The 18,063-nt window shown below is 43.7% G+C and overlaps 1 protein-coding gene across 4 annotated transcripts in view; it reads right to left on the bottom strand.

Annotated features, from left to right (window-relative positions):
• The window catches only part of Capn13 (calpain 13), an 85,189-nt gene extending 83,658 nt beyond the window's left edge, over positions 1-1,531 (bottom strand). For all 4 annotated transcript variants that reach the window (XM_070025309.1, XM_070025310.1, XM_070025308.1 and 1 more), the window contains exon 1: positions 1,402-1,531. In XM_070025309.1, the coding sequence (XP_069881410.1) occupies positions 1,402-1,422 (21 nt within the window). In that variant the 5' untranslated portion in view covers positions 1,423-1,531. The remainder of the gene's footprint in view (positions 1-1,401) is intronic.
• Between the last annotated feature and the right edge of the window lie 16,532 nt (positions 1,532-18,063).

Here is an 18,063-nt window from a genome sequence, read left to right on the forward strand (position 1 = left end):
TTAACACATAGAGGAATTCCAAATGCGGTCCTCAGCGCAGAAGTATGTCCTTGATGCTAGTCATCAGGTTATTCATTTGTGCACTTTTTGATGGCACTTTTTCTTCTGAAGTGTTTTTTTGTTCAAGTGAGCCACTGAATATAACTAGCAGCAGAACACGGTACAATAGTACTCAGTTCTGCCATTTGTGTCTAGCAGGGGCTCCAGAGCCAGTCACTTTTTTTCTATCAACAAATTAAGACTAATGAGCTCATGCTACATGTAACTCTTGCCTATTTCACACTCGGTATGTTACTATATTCTAATCAGCCATCATGGTAGTAAGTAAGCCTTCCTATTACACACATCTCCCCACAAAGCAACGAGGTCAAGCTGATTGAGTACAAGATGGAACAATCCAAGAAGACCAGAAGACAAATATTTCTTGAGGGTGTGGGTGTGGGGGTGGTAAGCAAAGTTCTATTTACCCCAAGAAAACAGGGCAGTCTCTAGCTCACGATCCACTGTACCTGCAGGGGGGAAGTATCTGGCTTCAGTCTAAGTTTTTTTAGCTTGGGTTCAAGCCAAGCAGCTGGAAATGTTCCCTTGGGAAAAGCATCACATCTCAAAGATGGCCTGACTTTAGTGGCTGAGAAATGTATGTGACGGACACAGCCGTAGGACACAGGCATCTAAATCTGTTAAGTGATAGCAATCTGTCCCTGTGATTAGCCAGGATTGTTTTCTATTTCATGTAATTATTATGCTATTTTATAATAGCCTTGGGCCCCCTTTCTCCCATCACAAGCTTTACATTGGTGAACACAGAAGGCCTGATTCCTGACATCAGTGTCTCCGTTATGGACAAGGGTGTCCTTGAGGATGTGATTTTTTTTTGTGCCAATCTTTGGGCTTGAACTCGGGACCACGTGTTATCCCTTAGCTTTTTCACTTAAGGCTGGCACTCTACAACTGGAACCACAGCTCTACTTCTGGCCTTTTGGTGATTAATTAGAGATAAGAGTCTCATAAACTTTCCTGCCCAGGCTGGCTTCAAAGCATGATCCTCAGATTTCAGCCTCCTGAATAGTCAGTATTCCAGATGGGAGCCACTGTATACCAGGCTAAGATTTATAATTTTGAAGGACCATAAAGCAAAGAGGATTTGTGACTAAGAGATCTCTCTAAAACAACTGGGCAAAATTTCAATAATTTTCTCTTAAAAAGTGATCTCAAGCTTTTCCTTTGCCCTTCTTAAAGTATCTCTCTCCTTGGACCACCAGCCTAGGAGATTCTTAGTTTTCACATCTACACTAATCATACCTTAGGGAGTAGGACAAAGCTCTTTGGGAAATTCATATGCTTGCTAAAGTCAGAACAACCTTAGTCCAAAATCCTAAGAGACTACCACTCATACCCTACCTGTGTCCTGCACAGGTGCATCTGAGGGAGCCACGGTGTTGGTAATATTCCTGCAGGAAACCAAGTTGGGATGATCTCAGTCCCTCGTTCTCACAGCAGCAGCAGCAGCAGCAGCAGCAGGTCTGCAGGATAGAAGGTGGCAAAGAGTGGCAAAGGAGAGTTCAGCTCTTTGTAGATACCCTGTAGCAGCTGGCACTGCAGGCATCTGCCAACTTCTTCCCCTTGGGCTCTTCCTTATATGGGCACGCCAGGTGAGGCTGCTCCGCCTTAGTTAATCATTGATTCCAGTGTGGGCCTTGGCAGGAGAGAGAAAGAGAAAGAGAGGACTTTTAACGTTGTCACCCTAACCCTATTTCTACATTGATCTTGCTCACTTCTGGATCCCCCTAGCTATGAATTTCTCAGCTGCCTTAGTTTTATTTTTCATCATTTCCCAATATTACCATTCCCTCATTTTTTCTAGTTCTCGGAATTGGTGCTTTTACAAACCTTTCTAGGAGCACAGAGGACATGCTAAGAAAAGGCACACAGAAAAACAATCTTCCTTCATGCCTCCCTCTCATCTGGGAAGCCTAGACAACATATGTCCCTGCCCCGAACAACCACAGGAGAGTGAGCCACATCACATGATCTTCCTGCTCCGGAGATAGCATCTCCTTCTTAACAAATAAGTTGTACACCCATTAACTCCTGTGGGTGGTCTCCGCATCTTCCTTGATGAATGGACCAGGGGTAAAACATCTGAGACATAAGAAAGTCATGCTTCCTGGTTCCAAAACCCTGGCAATGAAGTTTGCCTGTGGTAATAAAAGATAAAGATAAACCTAATAAAACGGGGGGGGGGGAGAATGTGAAAATCAACAGAAACTGATATGATGGGTCCATCTAAACTGTGAGAAGTAGGAGGTGAGGGGAAGAATCAAGCACCCAGCAGAGGTGGCTCACACAACCCTGGTAGACGGCACAGTGGAGATTGAGCCATTTGGTTTCAGGGTGGTTTTATTTTGTTTTGTTTAGGGCAAGGTTTTGCTATATAACTCAGGCTGGTTTCGAATCAGTGAATTTCCAGCCTCAGTCTCCTGAGTGCTGGTATTACCACCGTGAGCTACCATGCTTAGCTTGAAGTGGGTTTTAATCCCAGCTCCACCAGTCCTAGCTTTACGATCTGGTCAAGTTCTTTCTCCTCTGAGCTTATAGGTCTGTGAATTGAGGATTATCATGTCCTATCTGCCTCACATTTGTTTATGAGGAATATCTAGGGGCATGATTAGAACTTTCACCCTAAATATATTAGCAACATACACTATTATATATAGATATGGTTAACAAATAAATACGCATGTGTTTCTGGTTCATGCTCAAAATAATTTTACTAATAGGGTATGCAATCAAAATGTCTCAAAGCTATTATTTCAGAAAAAGTAGTGAAAAATGCTTCTGGATGCCCTACCTCCAGAAGCCTATTCTAAGATGGCACTTAAAAGGAAATAAGTGGGAATTTTTAGCACTGATAGTGGTTTTGTCTTCTCTCATCTTTTGTGCCAGGTGTCAATGGCTCATGCCTGTAATCCTTGCTACTCAGGAGGCTGAGATCTGAGGATCTTGGTTCAAAGCTTGCAAGAGACTGTTATCTCCAATAAACTACCAAAAGACTGGAAGTAGATTTGTGGCTCAAGTGGTAGAATACTAGCCTTGAGCAAAACAATCTCAGGGACAGTACATAGGCCCCCAAGTTCAAGTCCCAGAACTGGCTCAAAAAAAAAGACAGGGGCTGGGAAGGTGGCTCAGTGGTAGAGCACTTGCCTTGCATGCCAGAGGACCTGGGTTCGATTCCTCAGCACCACATAAGCAAAAAGAAAAAAGCCGGAAGTGACACTGTGGCTCAAGTGGTAGAGCACTAGCCTTGAGCTGAAGAGCTGAGGGACAGCGCCCAGGCCCAGAGTTCAGGCCCCACAACTGGACCCCCCCCCCAAAAAAGACACCCCTCAACATATTTTCCTCTAGGAGCAGGAGCCACTATTCCAAGAATAGTCTTTAGCAGGCCTTATGTTCAAAGGGAAATGTTTTCCAATGGAGCCTTTGGTACCAGGAGACAAGTCTCTTTGTGGGTAAAAATGGTGAAGGGAGGGCCCTGTAAGAACGATCCCCAAATCCAAGGAGATTGTCTGCTTCTTTGGGGTTTTTTTTTGGTTCTTTGGTGTCTTTCCTCTCCATTTGTATGTGCTCTTTAGAAGCCAACTCTCAGGGATTTATGTTTCCAGAGAATTCCAGCTTGGAGCTATAAACCAGGTGACACCTAACAGTAAATTCTGAGCTAGATTTCCTTCTCTAAAGGAACGTGACCTTCCCCTGACTTCCTATCCTGCTCTGAGGTACTGAACTATAGTCCTCTGTGGGGGCCCCACCATGGCTATCCTGTTCACTGAAGTTCCATTTCCCTCCCTGGAGAAGATGGGAGCTATGCCACCAAGACCCACTGACACTCCACATTCACCACCTGTGTCTAACCATTGTACAGCATCTACAGTAGCTGTTCAAGCTTCAGGTGTTGATACTGATGGTCACTGTTATAGCCTGAGGCCATATCTACTGTTCCCCTGTACCATGGCTGACCCTGCTCTGGCTGTATCCACACTGCCATCCCATGCTCTGCGTCCTGTAGATGTGACAGGGAAATTGTTCTTTCTTGTTCTCCTCTGAGCCAGGAAAATCAAAGACAGACTAGACTTAGTGTCCATGTTCCAACCCTTAGGACTGGAGGCCATAGTCCTTGCGCTAGCCTACCTTTCCCTGGGAAGACTGCATTGCCTCCTGGGAGACTGTATTTACTCACGGGAACGTAATACTGAAGGCTTCCCTTTCCAATCTCTGCTCTGGCCTTAGCGCTTCCTCCCCAGCCCTTGACTCATTTCTCCTTCTACCTCCTTCCCCCAAGCTCTCCCTTCTGCCTGGTTCCCTTTCTGGCCTGCTATCATTTTCTTTACAAGTAATTTCCTGTGCCACCATCTGTGCCTGACACTGTGTGGGACTCAGGCCATAGCTGTACTAGACTCAGTGACTGATAACCAGAAAACAGCAGACAATGAGTTGGAATCATTGCCAGGGAGGAGATTGGCAGGTTCAATGAGACTCTGAAACAGGGAAACTTTGTTCTGAGAGAGGTCAAGGCGTGAAGGGGGCAGGAGAGTGTGGCAGAGTAACTCCAGATAGAGGGGCTGTGGTGGCAAAGCATGAATCCCATGTGCAACTTGGTGAATGTTCCCCAGTTGATGGGAATCTGCAACCCCCAAAATGTGAAAGTCCACTCTCCTCACCCCCACCCCACCCCCAGGTAACAGCCACCTGAGTTCCCTGAAAGCAGGCCGTACCTAGCTGAACCAGGACCTGCTCAGTGGGTTTGCACCACAGGCTCCCAGAACCAGACTGCATGAATTATTTCAGGCCCAAAACACAAACTTGTAATGACTGCCCGGAGACATTTTGTACCCTCCAGCCAGCTGCCTTCACCCAGGACCCTACGTAAGTCCCTTCGCCCTGACCCCGGCACGCCTCGTGTCTCTGACTCTCCTCAGGTCACCAAGGAATCCCTCTTCAACTTTCCATTAAAGCTGATCTGGTCTGCTGAGGTCATTTTCTTCTCTTTCTTTATTCTAATACCCTGAGGACTCGGTTTCCTAACAGAGGGTTCTGAAACCCAGGACAGAGGACTCCTGTCTCATCTCCCTTTCTTCCTCACCATTTTCCTTTCTGAAACAGCAGCTTTCAGTGAGCAAGCGGGTCCCACAAGCCTACTACAAAAGGGTGCAGAAGCCCCTGGCTAAACAGTGGCCTGTGGGTGACCAGAGATTCCACCTTCACTGAGTTACGGTACCTTGCCTATATAGGCTTTAGCTGCTTCATTTAGGTCTTTACTGACAGGATTGGAAAATTCTGTTGTTAGCCTGCTGTTTCCCCTAATCTCTTCTCTCCCTTCCTGCCTCTCTCTCCCTCTCTGATGACCTCCACATCAGAGGCTAGTTGACTGGTACCACACACCACTGGCCATCTCTTCTGTGGGACCCTAGAGAGTAAAATGCACACTGGTTCTGGGGAACCCCCTCTGGCTGGTCAGATTTTGGGATGCCCACTGCTCAGTGGAGGATCTCATGACCTTGAACACATATTCAATGATGCCTTAACACAGATTCTTAGATTTTATCCTTTTCCTCATGACCATTCAGAGATTTGGCTCTCGAGACTCTGGCTGACAGCCCTTTGGCTTATACTTTTGAGAGTGAAATGCATGCTGGAGTGTGGTGTGGGGGCCCCCCTGTGGTTTCCCTCTCAAAGGCTAGCCATTCTGGGTTTGAAACTGGATCTAAAATTAAAAAGAAAAGCTTTAGAAGTTTGGCCTCAGTACCAATTGGATAATTGCAATCACCAGCCTCTATATGGCACTTTTGACCCCACAATATTGCAAGATATGAATAACTTTCTCCAACAGAATGGCAAATGGTCAGGAGTTCACTAAGTCCAAGCCTTTTTTTCTTTCTTGCTCCTGCTACTACATTCTTCCTCTCTGCCATCCAGATTCTCTTAGCTGAAACCATTCTTTCTAAGAAAGCAACTTTCTTGTAAATGTAGTCATAGCAACAAGCCAACAGCACTGCTTGAACTCTAAAAGCTAAAACAGAACCCCAAAATGTCCCAACAAGAGCTACTTAATGTGGCCTTCAACATCTTTAACAATTGAGATGAAGAGGTGAAGAAGGAAAAATAAGAGACATCCTGAAATCATATACCAATTCTTCGCTACTGCAATGCAGCCCCCAAATGGATCACCCTATGCTGGACCTCGGTCTCATCTACTAAACTACCACTGACAGTGGCAGGTCAACAAACATACTAGATCCAGTCTCTCACTTGAATGGCCCCCAAAATTCCATAACAGGCACAGATAGCATACTCAAAAAAATCCTGTCCTCTTTTGTCTTCAGAACTTGGACAGTAATCCATTCCTTTTCTCCTTCCTCAGTCTACTCACTTCAGGATCTGGATTCTTAATTTTTTTCTTTAAGGAGAAATTCTTCTAGGAGGCTGCAAAAGGCCCCCTGGAGGAACTCCTCCCTCTCATTCCTTTTCTTTTTTCTTCTTTTCTTTTCTAAATATATATATTTTTATTGTAAAGATACTGCACAGAGGGGTTACAGTTACATGAGTAAGGTAATAAGTACATTTCTATGAGCATTGTTATTCCCCAGACATTCTTTTTCTAAGTCCTTCTTTCTGTGCCTTCATTCTGAAAGAAAAAAAATGTTGAGGTCTAAAAATGAGGGAAAAACAGAGTTTAGGCCACCTCATTTCTCTCTGTAGGCCCTGGAGACTGATACCCACCTAGGAAGAGTCAAAAGCCATGTGATGGGGTAAGAGTTCAGTTTCATAGAACCCCCACCAAGCTTACCCCTCCCTCTTTCATCTACCTAGGGAGTGTTCAAAAGTCAATTTGAATGCTAATGTGTCTCATTTGGTAAGTTGGTAAATTGTTTTAAAGGTTTTCTGTTCTAAGTAATCAATGTTTGTTTAAGCATGGAGATTCTGTTCACTTCTGTTTGTTGTTGGTTGGCAAAAGTTTTGTATTTTCTGTATTGTGTATTGACCATGTGGTTCTGTAGTACTATGGGCAAAAATGTCATTTGCATTGAAATTCCAGACAATTTATGGCTGATTTTCATTTTTAAAACCTAATCATGCCTTAACACTTGTGTGCACAAGTGGAATGTGTGTGTATAAATATTCAGATTCTTAAAAATAGATCTAAAGATATTTCCTAAGGTCAAGATTAATACACTGATGTAAAATCAGTATCCCATTCTTTATGTCCATCTATCAAAAAGATTGCTTGTATAATATTAAGCTTGTCAAGGTTTAACTATATAAAACTAAATAGTAACTAAGCAAAAATTATTTAAATGTTTATAGTAAGGTCCTTTAAATGATAATATGTTAAATAAGTATGTAAAACTAAAAAGCTGTCTTTTGCTGCCTAACATGTCTATTTCCCATCTAGCTTGGTTATTTCCCAAGTAGGTAAACTACCTTAGATACAGAGCAAAAGGGACACCAAGGATGCCTATGTTTCTACAGTCTTCATTTTAATCAAAAAAGACTTAGTGACATCACTCTTAATAAGTATCATAAAGTATTATAGAAATAACTAGATTGTTTAACCAGTTGCTGTTCATACTATCATCATGACTATTCCTAAGTTTTGCCATTACAGACTTAATCCTCTGTAGCAATCACCATCAGAGCCATGGAGAGACAAATGACTTATTTGTCAAATTTAACTTTTATTCTGAATAAGTTCCAGGTAATCCCTGCTTTAGAACTATTTATATTGATGTCCTGTTGCCTAAATTGGAAATAAAAGAGTTTTTTGGCTTTGACTCTCATCCAACCTGTCAGTGACCCCTTCCAATATGGATTTGGCCAACTGGGACATATTATCCCAGCAATGAGCAAAAATGCCAACTGGGAAGTTATCCCAACAAGGAGAAGACACCTACCAGACCCACTGGGACAGAGCTTGTCTTGGCAATGAGAAATCACCTAGAGGCAGTTGGGAAGAACTGCTCAGCTAAAAGAGAGTGGTGTCAGATCCTGAATGAAGTCAATTGTGCTTGTCCCTTCAAAAGCCAGGAGGTCAAAAGAAAATAGTTCATAAGCATGCCTATCTAATGGTCATACCTATCTACATGTTAGAGTCAAGATAGTTTGCCTTGGCACCTTCCTAGGTCTCCTATCCACACTCAACAGACATCAACAGCCCACAAAATGATTAAGGCTTCCCACCAGGTCCTTAACCACTCCAATTCAGCTCTAGCTTCTGACTGCTGGATTTGTACAAAACCAGGCCCCATACAACATCTGAGTGTTATTCTTAACCAGTCTACCATGCTCTCTGCACACCCAGTCAGCCCTAGCCCTACAACAACAACTTGACTCACTGGCCACAGTTGTCTTCCAAAATAGACGTGGGCTTGACTTATTTACTATTGCACAAGGGGGACTTTATGCCCTTTTACAGGAAGTGTGTTATTTTTATGCTAAAAGCTGGATTTGTCCAAGAAACCCTAACTCAATTGCAGGAATGTCTCAATTGACAATGGGAATCATTCCAACGAACATCCTGGTGGGATTCCCTCCCACAGTGGTCCCCTTAATGGGTCCCTCTATTAGAACCTTTAACAGTCATACTCTTACTCCTCCTTGGATCACTGTTTTCTTAACCTTTTTCAAGTTTCTCTTTAACAGGATAACCACCCTAACCCAGGTCACCACCCAAAAGCAAATCAAGGCCATCCTATTCAACCTGAGGCTTTGCTTACACGGCCCTGCCCAGTGCAGACCTGGACCTTGAAGATCCTAGCCCCGGTGATGACCCTTGATGCTCCTATGTCAGCAGGAAGTAGCCAGAAAAAAACATGATGCCCTTCAACCTTTTACATCCCTTCAGGGTCTCAAATGATGGGAATGTGCAATCCCCCACCCCTCTCAGGTAACAGCCACCTGAGTTCCTCCGAAAGCAGGCCACACCTAGCTGAACCGGGACCTGCTCAGTGGGTTTGCACAACAGGCTCCCGGAACCAGGCCTGTGTAAATTACTTCAGGCCCAAACCACAGAATTGCAAAGCCCATCCCCAAACTTTTTGTACTCTCCTTCACCCAGGACCCTGTATAAGTCGCTTTGCTCCTGCTCCCAGCATGCCTAGTGTCTTCTGACTCGCATCAACTCACCATGGCGTCCCTCTTCAACTTTCCATTAAAATCAACCTGGTCTGTTAAGATTGTTTTCTGTTCTTCCTGATTGGGAAGGTCCTGTCCACTCAGAATACTGGCCACTACACAGCAGACTCTAGCAATGTAAGCCCCAAGTCTGAATACTTTTCTTACAACCATCACCCCACTTTATTGGTTTTGCTATTTCCAAGCCTGAGGAGTTCTAACAACACATGAAATCTGTTATTTGATCTGTTTAACTATGTAGCAAGTGCTCATAAACCTGTTTACCCTGCCTTGTTCCTGCCTTTTGTCACATTTTACTTGAACATTTGCTTAATCCCCTAAATCAACACTGGGCTTGTTTTCTTAATAAAGAAAAAAAGAATGAGGCTTCTCAAAAAATTAACCAGACTGGAAATGCTTTACTTTGGGTTGCCTTGGAGGATCACTCTGGGAGAGAGTTGTCTTGGGGATTTCTGGGTACCTGTAACATGGTTCCCTAACCTGGCCACTGGCATCTTGGATGCCTCTGATGTTAGGAAACTGAATCAAGTCTTGTCTTCCTTTCTTTTCTTTCTTTCTTTCTTTCTTTCTTTCCTTCTTTCTTTCTTTCTTTCTTTCTTTCTTTCTTTCTTTCTTTCTTTCTTTTCTTTCTTTCTTTCCTTCCTTCCTTCCTTCCTTCCTTCCTTCCTTCCTTCCTTCCTTCCTATTTCCTTCCTTCCTTTGAGTACTAGGTTTGAACTCTGACCTTTTAGGCAGGTGCTTTTACTATTGACTCACACTTCCAGCTCTGATTTGCTCATTATTTCTGATTAGGTTCTCTCTTCCTGCTAAGGCACATGCCTGGGCATGATCTGCCTGTGTTAGGCTTCCTAATAGCTGGGCTAACAGGAGCAAGCCTTTGTGCTTAGCTTTTGTTGAAAAGGAGTCTGATCAACATCAAACTGGCCTCAAACTGTCATCCCAACAATCTCAGCCTCCCAAGCTGCTAGGATTACAGGCATGAGCCCCTAGCGCTAAGTTCACCCCAACTTCCTCTTAAGCTCTGGAAATCGAATACCAACAGAAGCCAGAAATGCCCAGTAAAACAAGGACTGGACTACAGTGAAGGTGGTAGAGAAGGGGTGAGTGGAGGAATACCAGAAACAGAACAAACCCAGTAATAGTTTAAAAATAACTGAACAGTTACTATTGCTTTTGTATTTTTTTTTAAAAAAGATACACTAATACACATGACTCAGATAGTCAAGTCTCTAGAGCTTGCAACTACAGGTGGTCCCAGACTTACTTCCTATCACACTAGTTTAGAGCTTTTCCTCCTCAAAGTCAGCATAATTCTAGGAAGCCCTAGGGAGTATCTAGGCTTCCACAAAGCACTTTCTATCCCTTCTGGGAAACCCTATGGATTCTAAGAAATTTTAGCCTTGCTCAGTGTGCTGGTCTCTATATTGATTTGTCCATGGTCTCTAGCCCCGATTCTTCTTCTCCCAAATTGCTCCTTGGGTCTTCTTCCCTCTTTCTGTGCAAATCATCCTTGCAATTATATGATTCTGAAGGGAGATGTTAAGTGTTGACTTACTCTCGGTAGCATGACCCTGTTTCTCTCTCTCCCTCTGTCTCTTCTCTCTCTCACACACACCACATACATACACACACACACACACACACACACACACACACACACACACTTATTATGTAATTGGGATTATACTCCATACCATTTTGTTTCCTGCCCTTTCCAGTTAAAGTTAGATTTCAAACATTTTTCTGTGTTATTGTTTAATCTTGAAAACTATGAATCTTAACAACTAAATAGTATTCCATTGCTGGAAGACGGCATTGGTCTGTAACTAAGGGGAAACTGAAACTACCTGCTTCATGTCAACTTTAACAATGACTGATTTTGGAGGTTGCACTGTTAGGCAATGTATTATTAGTATCCTCCCAGCTTTGTTGTAGCTGAAAGCCACTGAATGAACTCAGACTATTCTCTGATGGAAGTTACTGTTCTAATCCTCAGATGACAGCTTTCACCCTGCCTTCCTGGAACTTCCCCAAAGAAGAGGAATGTGGTACTTGAGATGCTGAAAGGCCTACCCCATTCCAACTTTCCAGCACCCTCAACAAAGCCTTCTTAGGCACTAGTTGCATCCTGGGTGATCTTCTAAACCTGAGTTTGGTGGTAATTTAATCTATCCTGAATTTTTGAACACTTAGATGATTTCTTGTGGCCATTACAAATCTTTTTCACAGGAATCTCTTCAAATGATGCTATTGCATTTCTCATGATAAATTCCTAGAAGCAAAATAATTGGGTCAAGAGCTATGAACACTGTGAAGGATTTGATCAGCAATTCTCACTGCTAAAATATTTTCCCAAAGTTTTCCACCAGCCTATTCCTCCCACAGTGTATGGGGACTGTCCTCTCATTTTGGCAATATCTTTACATTAAAAGGACATGGAAGAGGATAGTGGTGAACTTCAAACCTTCAAGGAATCCCTGAGGTATTTGGCATCCAGCCAATACCTCTCCTTCATCCTCATCTTTCTCTCCCCTCCCCTACCTCACCATGTGCTCAGCCTCCAGCCACAGGGGAATCTTGATAACCAACCCCAGAAATATACTGTACTTCCACTTTCCTAAGATTTCAGTTATACTGAGCCTTTATCTATAGTATCTCAATGTTTCTCTTCTGTCCTCTCAAACCATAATCACTTTTCAAGGTCCAAATCAAATAGTCCTACTCTTCTAACTACTGACCAGCAGTAAATGTTTAGCAAATAGCATTGATTACAACTAATATTGTTACATTATCATGGCAACTATATCTAGGCCAGGGCTAAACACATTTGATTACATACATCATTTAATGTAATCCTTATAACTGTATAAGAGAGATGTCATTGCCTCTCTTTCCCCTTGTAAAAGAAGGGATGATGGGAATATTCTTTTGAAAGTTAAATGGCCCAGATCACATACCTGTCAGTGGCCAACTAAAAATGGATCCAGTCTGATTACAGAGTCTGGGTTCCTATGCTCTATGGAACTTCCAAATCTCCCTCAGCAATCTGTGCTGCATAGTCTCTCCCTTTCTCACTTAGGCTACTATGTACTTGGTTGCTTTCCTACTGGTCTCTCAGCTACTTACATGGCATAGTTAACACAACCTCCACATTCTAGACTCCTAACAGTTACAGGCATTCAGTGGTAGCATTCGGTGCTGGTCCTAAATCAAGTAGATTACTGAGTGTCAAAGAGACAGACCATCAATTCATCTTGAACTAGGGTAATTATTTTACTTGGGCAAATCAACTAAAAGTTAGAGGGGCCCTCAGCCCCACTTTGAGTCTGAAAGTGACATGGGAGGTCTCAGAGCACTGCTTGAGGGAGGTGGGATGGGCTGCTGACCTGAAGAAAGACAAACCCTGTGGACCCTCGGGGCTTCTGTGAAGTACTAGTGTCATTGTACTCTTAGGGTCAGTGTTAGGAAGCTGAGTCACAGAGATATCAGAATAAATGAAGAGCAGAAAACGCCCTCCACAGTCCAGATCAACTGTAATGGAGATCTGAAGAAGGATGCCAAGGTGACCTGAGGAGAGCCAGGAGACACAGGCAGGCCACAATGGTGGCAGAAGTAGAGGTGGGAAAGTAGAATTTTACATTTAGATTAAGACTCTGGACTGTAGACTGGGCTGGGGAATTTCAGGAAGGTCCCCTGGAGGAAGGGTAGTCAGTGGGCCAAGCCATGGGAGAAATATCAGGTTATGAGAACAAAGCAGATTCCCATCATCTATTGAGACTGCAACTGAGCTGAAGTCAGGCAAATGGCTGGCAAAGTGGCAGGGCTGGTTGATATGAATGACACAGGACAACACACCCTGGTCACAGGCAAAAAAGTTCCATTTGGAGCTGTGACATTTCTTCAGAAAAGTATTATAATCAATCAAGTTTTGTCATTAGATTGTCCTAGCCCTACCACGTACTTACTGTGGAATTCTGGGCAAGGGACTTAACTCTAAGCCTGTTTCCTCTACACCAAAACAATGTGACAAGAGAATCTAATTCATCAGGTGCCATCAGAACAAAAAAAGATCAAAGGCAAACAAACTGTTTAATACTTAGTCTACCACATAATAAGCACATGGGTATACTTAAATAAAAGTCGACATTGCTGAGTGGCTCACATTTGTAATCCTAGCTACTCAGAAAACTATGACAGTGCAGTTCAAATTAGTTTGGGAATAAAAGTTTATGGGACTCCATCTTTAGGTAAGCAGCAAAAGAGTCAGGCTGGAGGCATGACTCAGGCAGTAGAGCACCAGCCAAATAAGCAAGATGAACAGATGTGAGGCTCTAAGTTTAAACTCAAGTATGTACTAGCAAAAAAAACCCTAAAAATGATAGACTTAGAATCTGGTTGGTGGGGTTTAGGAAGATCAGGTGAGGAAGCATCATATTTCCTATGGTGTAATTCAAGGCAAGAGGGCTTAGGTAAACCAGCATTTGTAGGTATATTAGGGAACTTGGAGTAAACCACTTCCCACTGTTGTCTCTTAGTTAATTCCAGGACCTTCTAATCTACCCACAAGTGTTGGTTAGTCTCAGATCCCACCCTAGGGGACCAATGCTCTCTACCCCTCCCTTCTCCTCTTTAAAGCTGAATTGGTTGGGGCAGGAGGTAGGGCTCAGTGCTGGTATACAGTCTGGCTTAAAGGCAGAGCAAAGTCATTTGACACTCAGGTGGAGAATGTTTTACTTATCCAGAGATATAAACACATCCATCCTTGGGGAAGGAGAGGCAAGGTGCCTAGGATGCAGGGTTGGCCCACAGGGACTGGTGGCAGCGCCATCCCAAATCCACATAGGACAACGAGGGTAGAACAGCAAAGCTTCTTCCTGTGGATTCCTGGACTTCTTCCTCTGTTACCCGTGGTGATCAGAAAAATTAACAAAAAACAAAACCCCGCCAAGATTCCTATGTGTACTTGGGAGACAGAAAGAAAGGACTGACGCAATGAGACTGTCCCCACCTACAGGTGATCTTTAGGGTAACAAGAAGAACTCCAACAAGGGAGACAAAGGAATGCCCAGAAGAAAAGACAAGTTTAGAGAAGGAAGAAAGGAAACCCTGAATTCGCATAGGGTCCACGTGAGCTCTTTCTAAGGATACTGCTTGGTGCTATGGTATCTATGAAAGACAATGAAAATAATTTCATTAATATGAATGCTGGCACTATCACCGAGTAGTAATTAAGTACACTACTGTGCATGAGGAATACAGAGATGCCTCATGAAGATAGACTTCAGTCAGGCTCAGATTTGCCTGTTGTGATTATGCAAAGCCACAATGAATGATCAAAGGAATATGAGTGCCCCCTTGATAAGGTGATGCCATGGGGGAGGTGTATGCAAATCTATTAATATCTATTTTCATCCATGTAAGAGTCACACTTGCATCTTGAGAGGACAATCATGAGACAATGGGCCAAGCGTGAAGATAAGTATAATGTGCTCAGTTGCAAACACTGCCTCTAAAAAGAACAATCAAGCTTCATTCATCTTTTTTGCAGCTCATTATGCTAACCTTTTATTTTACAAAACTGTCGATTGCATTGCACAATGACAAAAAATATTTGGTATAATTCACTAGCCATGTTTACCTGTTGAAAGGGAAAAAAAATCACCTAGAGGGAATTTTCTGAAAAGGATTTTCATCTCATCCTCACTGATAAGTGGTTTGTCTGTCCAGGAACTTGCAACTCCTCAGTCTTCATTGAGATTAGAAAATGAAGTGTGACCTAGGAAACATGGGGGCAGGAAGGATCCTTTGGGGCACAGGAAGTAGAGTTGGTGCATTGGTGGCAAGTGTACAGAAAACAGCTGGCAGTAAGCTGGCACACTCATGTACAGAAGATTCACTTGGGAGTCTTGTTAAGCAATGTGGATTCCTGGGCCTCTCCCTCAATATTCTGATTATATTCAGTTTAATATTCTGATTATGTTTAATTTGGGGTCAGAGAATCCACAGGCTTAACAAGTATCTCAGAGAATGCTGCTCTGAGAATTCCTAGACTCTCCATGATTGTGATTGGTTCACTGCTTAAATCATCGCATGTACACATAGGCCCTGCCAACACATCAGTGGTGCCAGAGGGTCATCTGATCCCCTCAGTAGGTCAGGAGATAAGTGTGCCCCTCTGAGTTCTGGTCCTGGGCCTAGAAAGTCACCTTGGGTGATAAGTCAGGACCTGACCACCAGGAGTCAGATTGTGGAGTAGATTTCAGGGGACTTCACTTTTCCCTGCTGCCCGTGTCTGTTACCAAATGGTTCTCTGTCCTGGCTATACATTAGAATCATCTGGGAAGATTTAAACTGCTTATATCTGGGCCCTGCCCCCAGAGAAGTTATCAGAATTATGGAGGTGGAAAGGGTGTTCCTGGCATCACCCAGAGTCACGGGGATGACACTAATGTGCAGCCAAGGTGGAAGACCACTGGCTTAGGACCTTTGATGCATCCTGGGGCCTTTCTTTCCTGGCCCTCTTAGAGATACACGTAGGAGCTTCATAACAGACCCATATTCTGTGGTTGAACAAAGGCATCAACTCTGTCTCTCCATAAAGACCTGCTCTTCCATGGAGTCCCAGGGCCCTCTTCTCTCCTGCTTTCCAGATGAAATGTTCTCTCCTAGCACGTTGAGTCCTAGGAGGATTCTCTATTCTATAGGGTCCTCAAGGGAAGATATATATTTCTATATCCCCTTCTCTTAGCTTGTAAATGATGACGAGTTTAGCTGTCTTAGGCCCTGATTAACAAACCCTAAGAAGGAGGCTCATACACAGAAGATTTATTGGAAAGTGCTGTTGGTGTTAGTACCATGACAAGTGAAAACAGGAGACCAGGAGAGAGGGAGAGATGGGGTAAAGGTAATGATGGTAGTTGTTGCAGCAAAAGCCTTGCCTGACCTTGTCGACAATGACAGCTGGAGTGCTGAGAGCCCTCAGAATCATCCCCTTCTGAGAGACTAGTAGTAATTTTGGTTTCATGGGAGGAGGGGGTGTGACCTTGAGTTAGGTGATGTTCTTCAGTCCTGGGGACTAGAGAGGGCTTCCCTGGGAAGCCATTCACCTGCCAAGCAAGTCCAGCCAGAAGAATGGAGAATATGCATGTTACACCCCTTCATCCACAATCTGTATGTTTTTCCAGACAAGTTTACAATGCTTCCTTGAGGCTTTTTTGGTGATTGTAAGTGTAGTATAAAAACTTTCAGACTTGGCTTAGAAGCTGGGCCCTTTTTTGAATTTGGTATCTTAGGCAAGTCACTTAAAATCTCAAGGCCTCAATAGTCTTGTCTTTGAGTCATGAATTGGTATTGTTGAAAGGTGTGAATCATCCCAGAAACCACATTTTGGAATATGAAATATTGGAGCCTTTATTATACAGTTAGCAGGCTGCAGGCAGCCCGTTGTTACAAGGGCCTGCAGCCCCCAAATACATGCTAGAGAGGAAAGAAAGAACAAAAACAATACCAACAATTGAATTCAGCTCCGATGAAGAGCTGAATTGGGATGACAAGATGCTGGCAAACAAGCCAGGACACAGGACACAGGAGACAATCACAGAGACACATGTGGCATGGTGTCTGGGCATTTGGGCTGGTCAGGGCCTAAATAGGGTGGGTGCAGGGGGCAGAGCCACAAGAAATTCCCAGTCCTAGGCACTGGATTGACAGATTCAATAACCTATCAGCCAACTGCTCATGCCTGCCTCCAGGGATCCAGGTATGCCCATCACTTGGGAAGCAGGTGATGGGCAGGGGGTAAGACAAGATGCCAGACCCTACCATCCACCATGTGGCCAATATGGCACCGGCCAGACCTGACCTCCTTATTCCAATACCTCACAGAGAATTAGATGTGCTGCTGTGGGTAGGGACTGTGTACACACAGGCCCCACCCTGAGCAGAACTTACCCTTTGGGCTCTCTCCTCACCACTGACCCCATGGGCACTTAGATAAGATGGAGTCTCTTCTCTTCAGTCCTGGTAACCCAGAAGCCAGGATGACTCAGGTAATGACCTTAGTAGGAATGTTGTCTAGTCTATTAATAAACCAGATTCTCAGATTGCCACTTTTCTTGGTAGAGTAAAAATAGTTCCTTTGCCTGTGCTCTGGGTGATAGGTAAGCTAGTAATCTGTCTGTTGTAAGAACAGACAAGATCCTACCCACCCATTACCACCCTGGGGCTCTGCTTCATCCATAGGTCATGAGTCTCCCAAATCATATCCACCAGGAGGCTGATTAACAACTAGCCGTGGCAAAAATCCTATGAGCTTATCAAGGGCAGAGGAAAAATGATTCCAACTCTGTTATATAACAGCTTGGAAATATTCTAGAAGCAAGAAGTGCCAAGATGTCACAATAATTGCCTCTGTATAGTAAGACTGTGGCTGAATTTTGCTCCTGTCTTCTTTACTTACTTCTATCATTCTATATTTTTTCCACAATGAGCAGGGAGTGGAGTTTAAAAATAAAAGAGAAAGGAAACGGAAAATGAGTTCTCAACAGGGACATGCCATTGCCTCCCATGGGTTTCTCCTGCAGACGACAGTGGTCTGCAGGAGGTCATGAAGCTGGATGTCCATCTTACTCACATAGTCTTGAAGTGCTGTGCACAGATAAGTAAGCAAAAGGCACACAGTGCTAATCAGGGGTCACTGCCTAGTGTTTTCCAAGAGCTGCATTGTCAGTTAAGAGCTGCCTGCTGGGTGGGGTGGATTTCCCAGCCCTGAAAGGATAATTTTATCACCAAGGACAACATTTGTAGTTCGCATGAATGGCTCCCCTAGCGAGATAAAGACAGGATGCTACAGCTCACAAACCCCAGCTGAGACTGAGG

The sequence above is a fragment of the Dipodomys merriami genome, unplaced genomic scaffold (assembly GCF_024711535.1).
Source record: "Dipodomys merriami isolate MVZ:Mamm:240054 unplaced genomic scaffold, mDipMer1.0.p SCAF_17, whole genome shotgun sequence".
NCBI lineage: Eukaryota > Metazoa > Chordata > Mammalia > Rodentia > Heteromyidae > Dipodomys > Dipodomys merriami.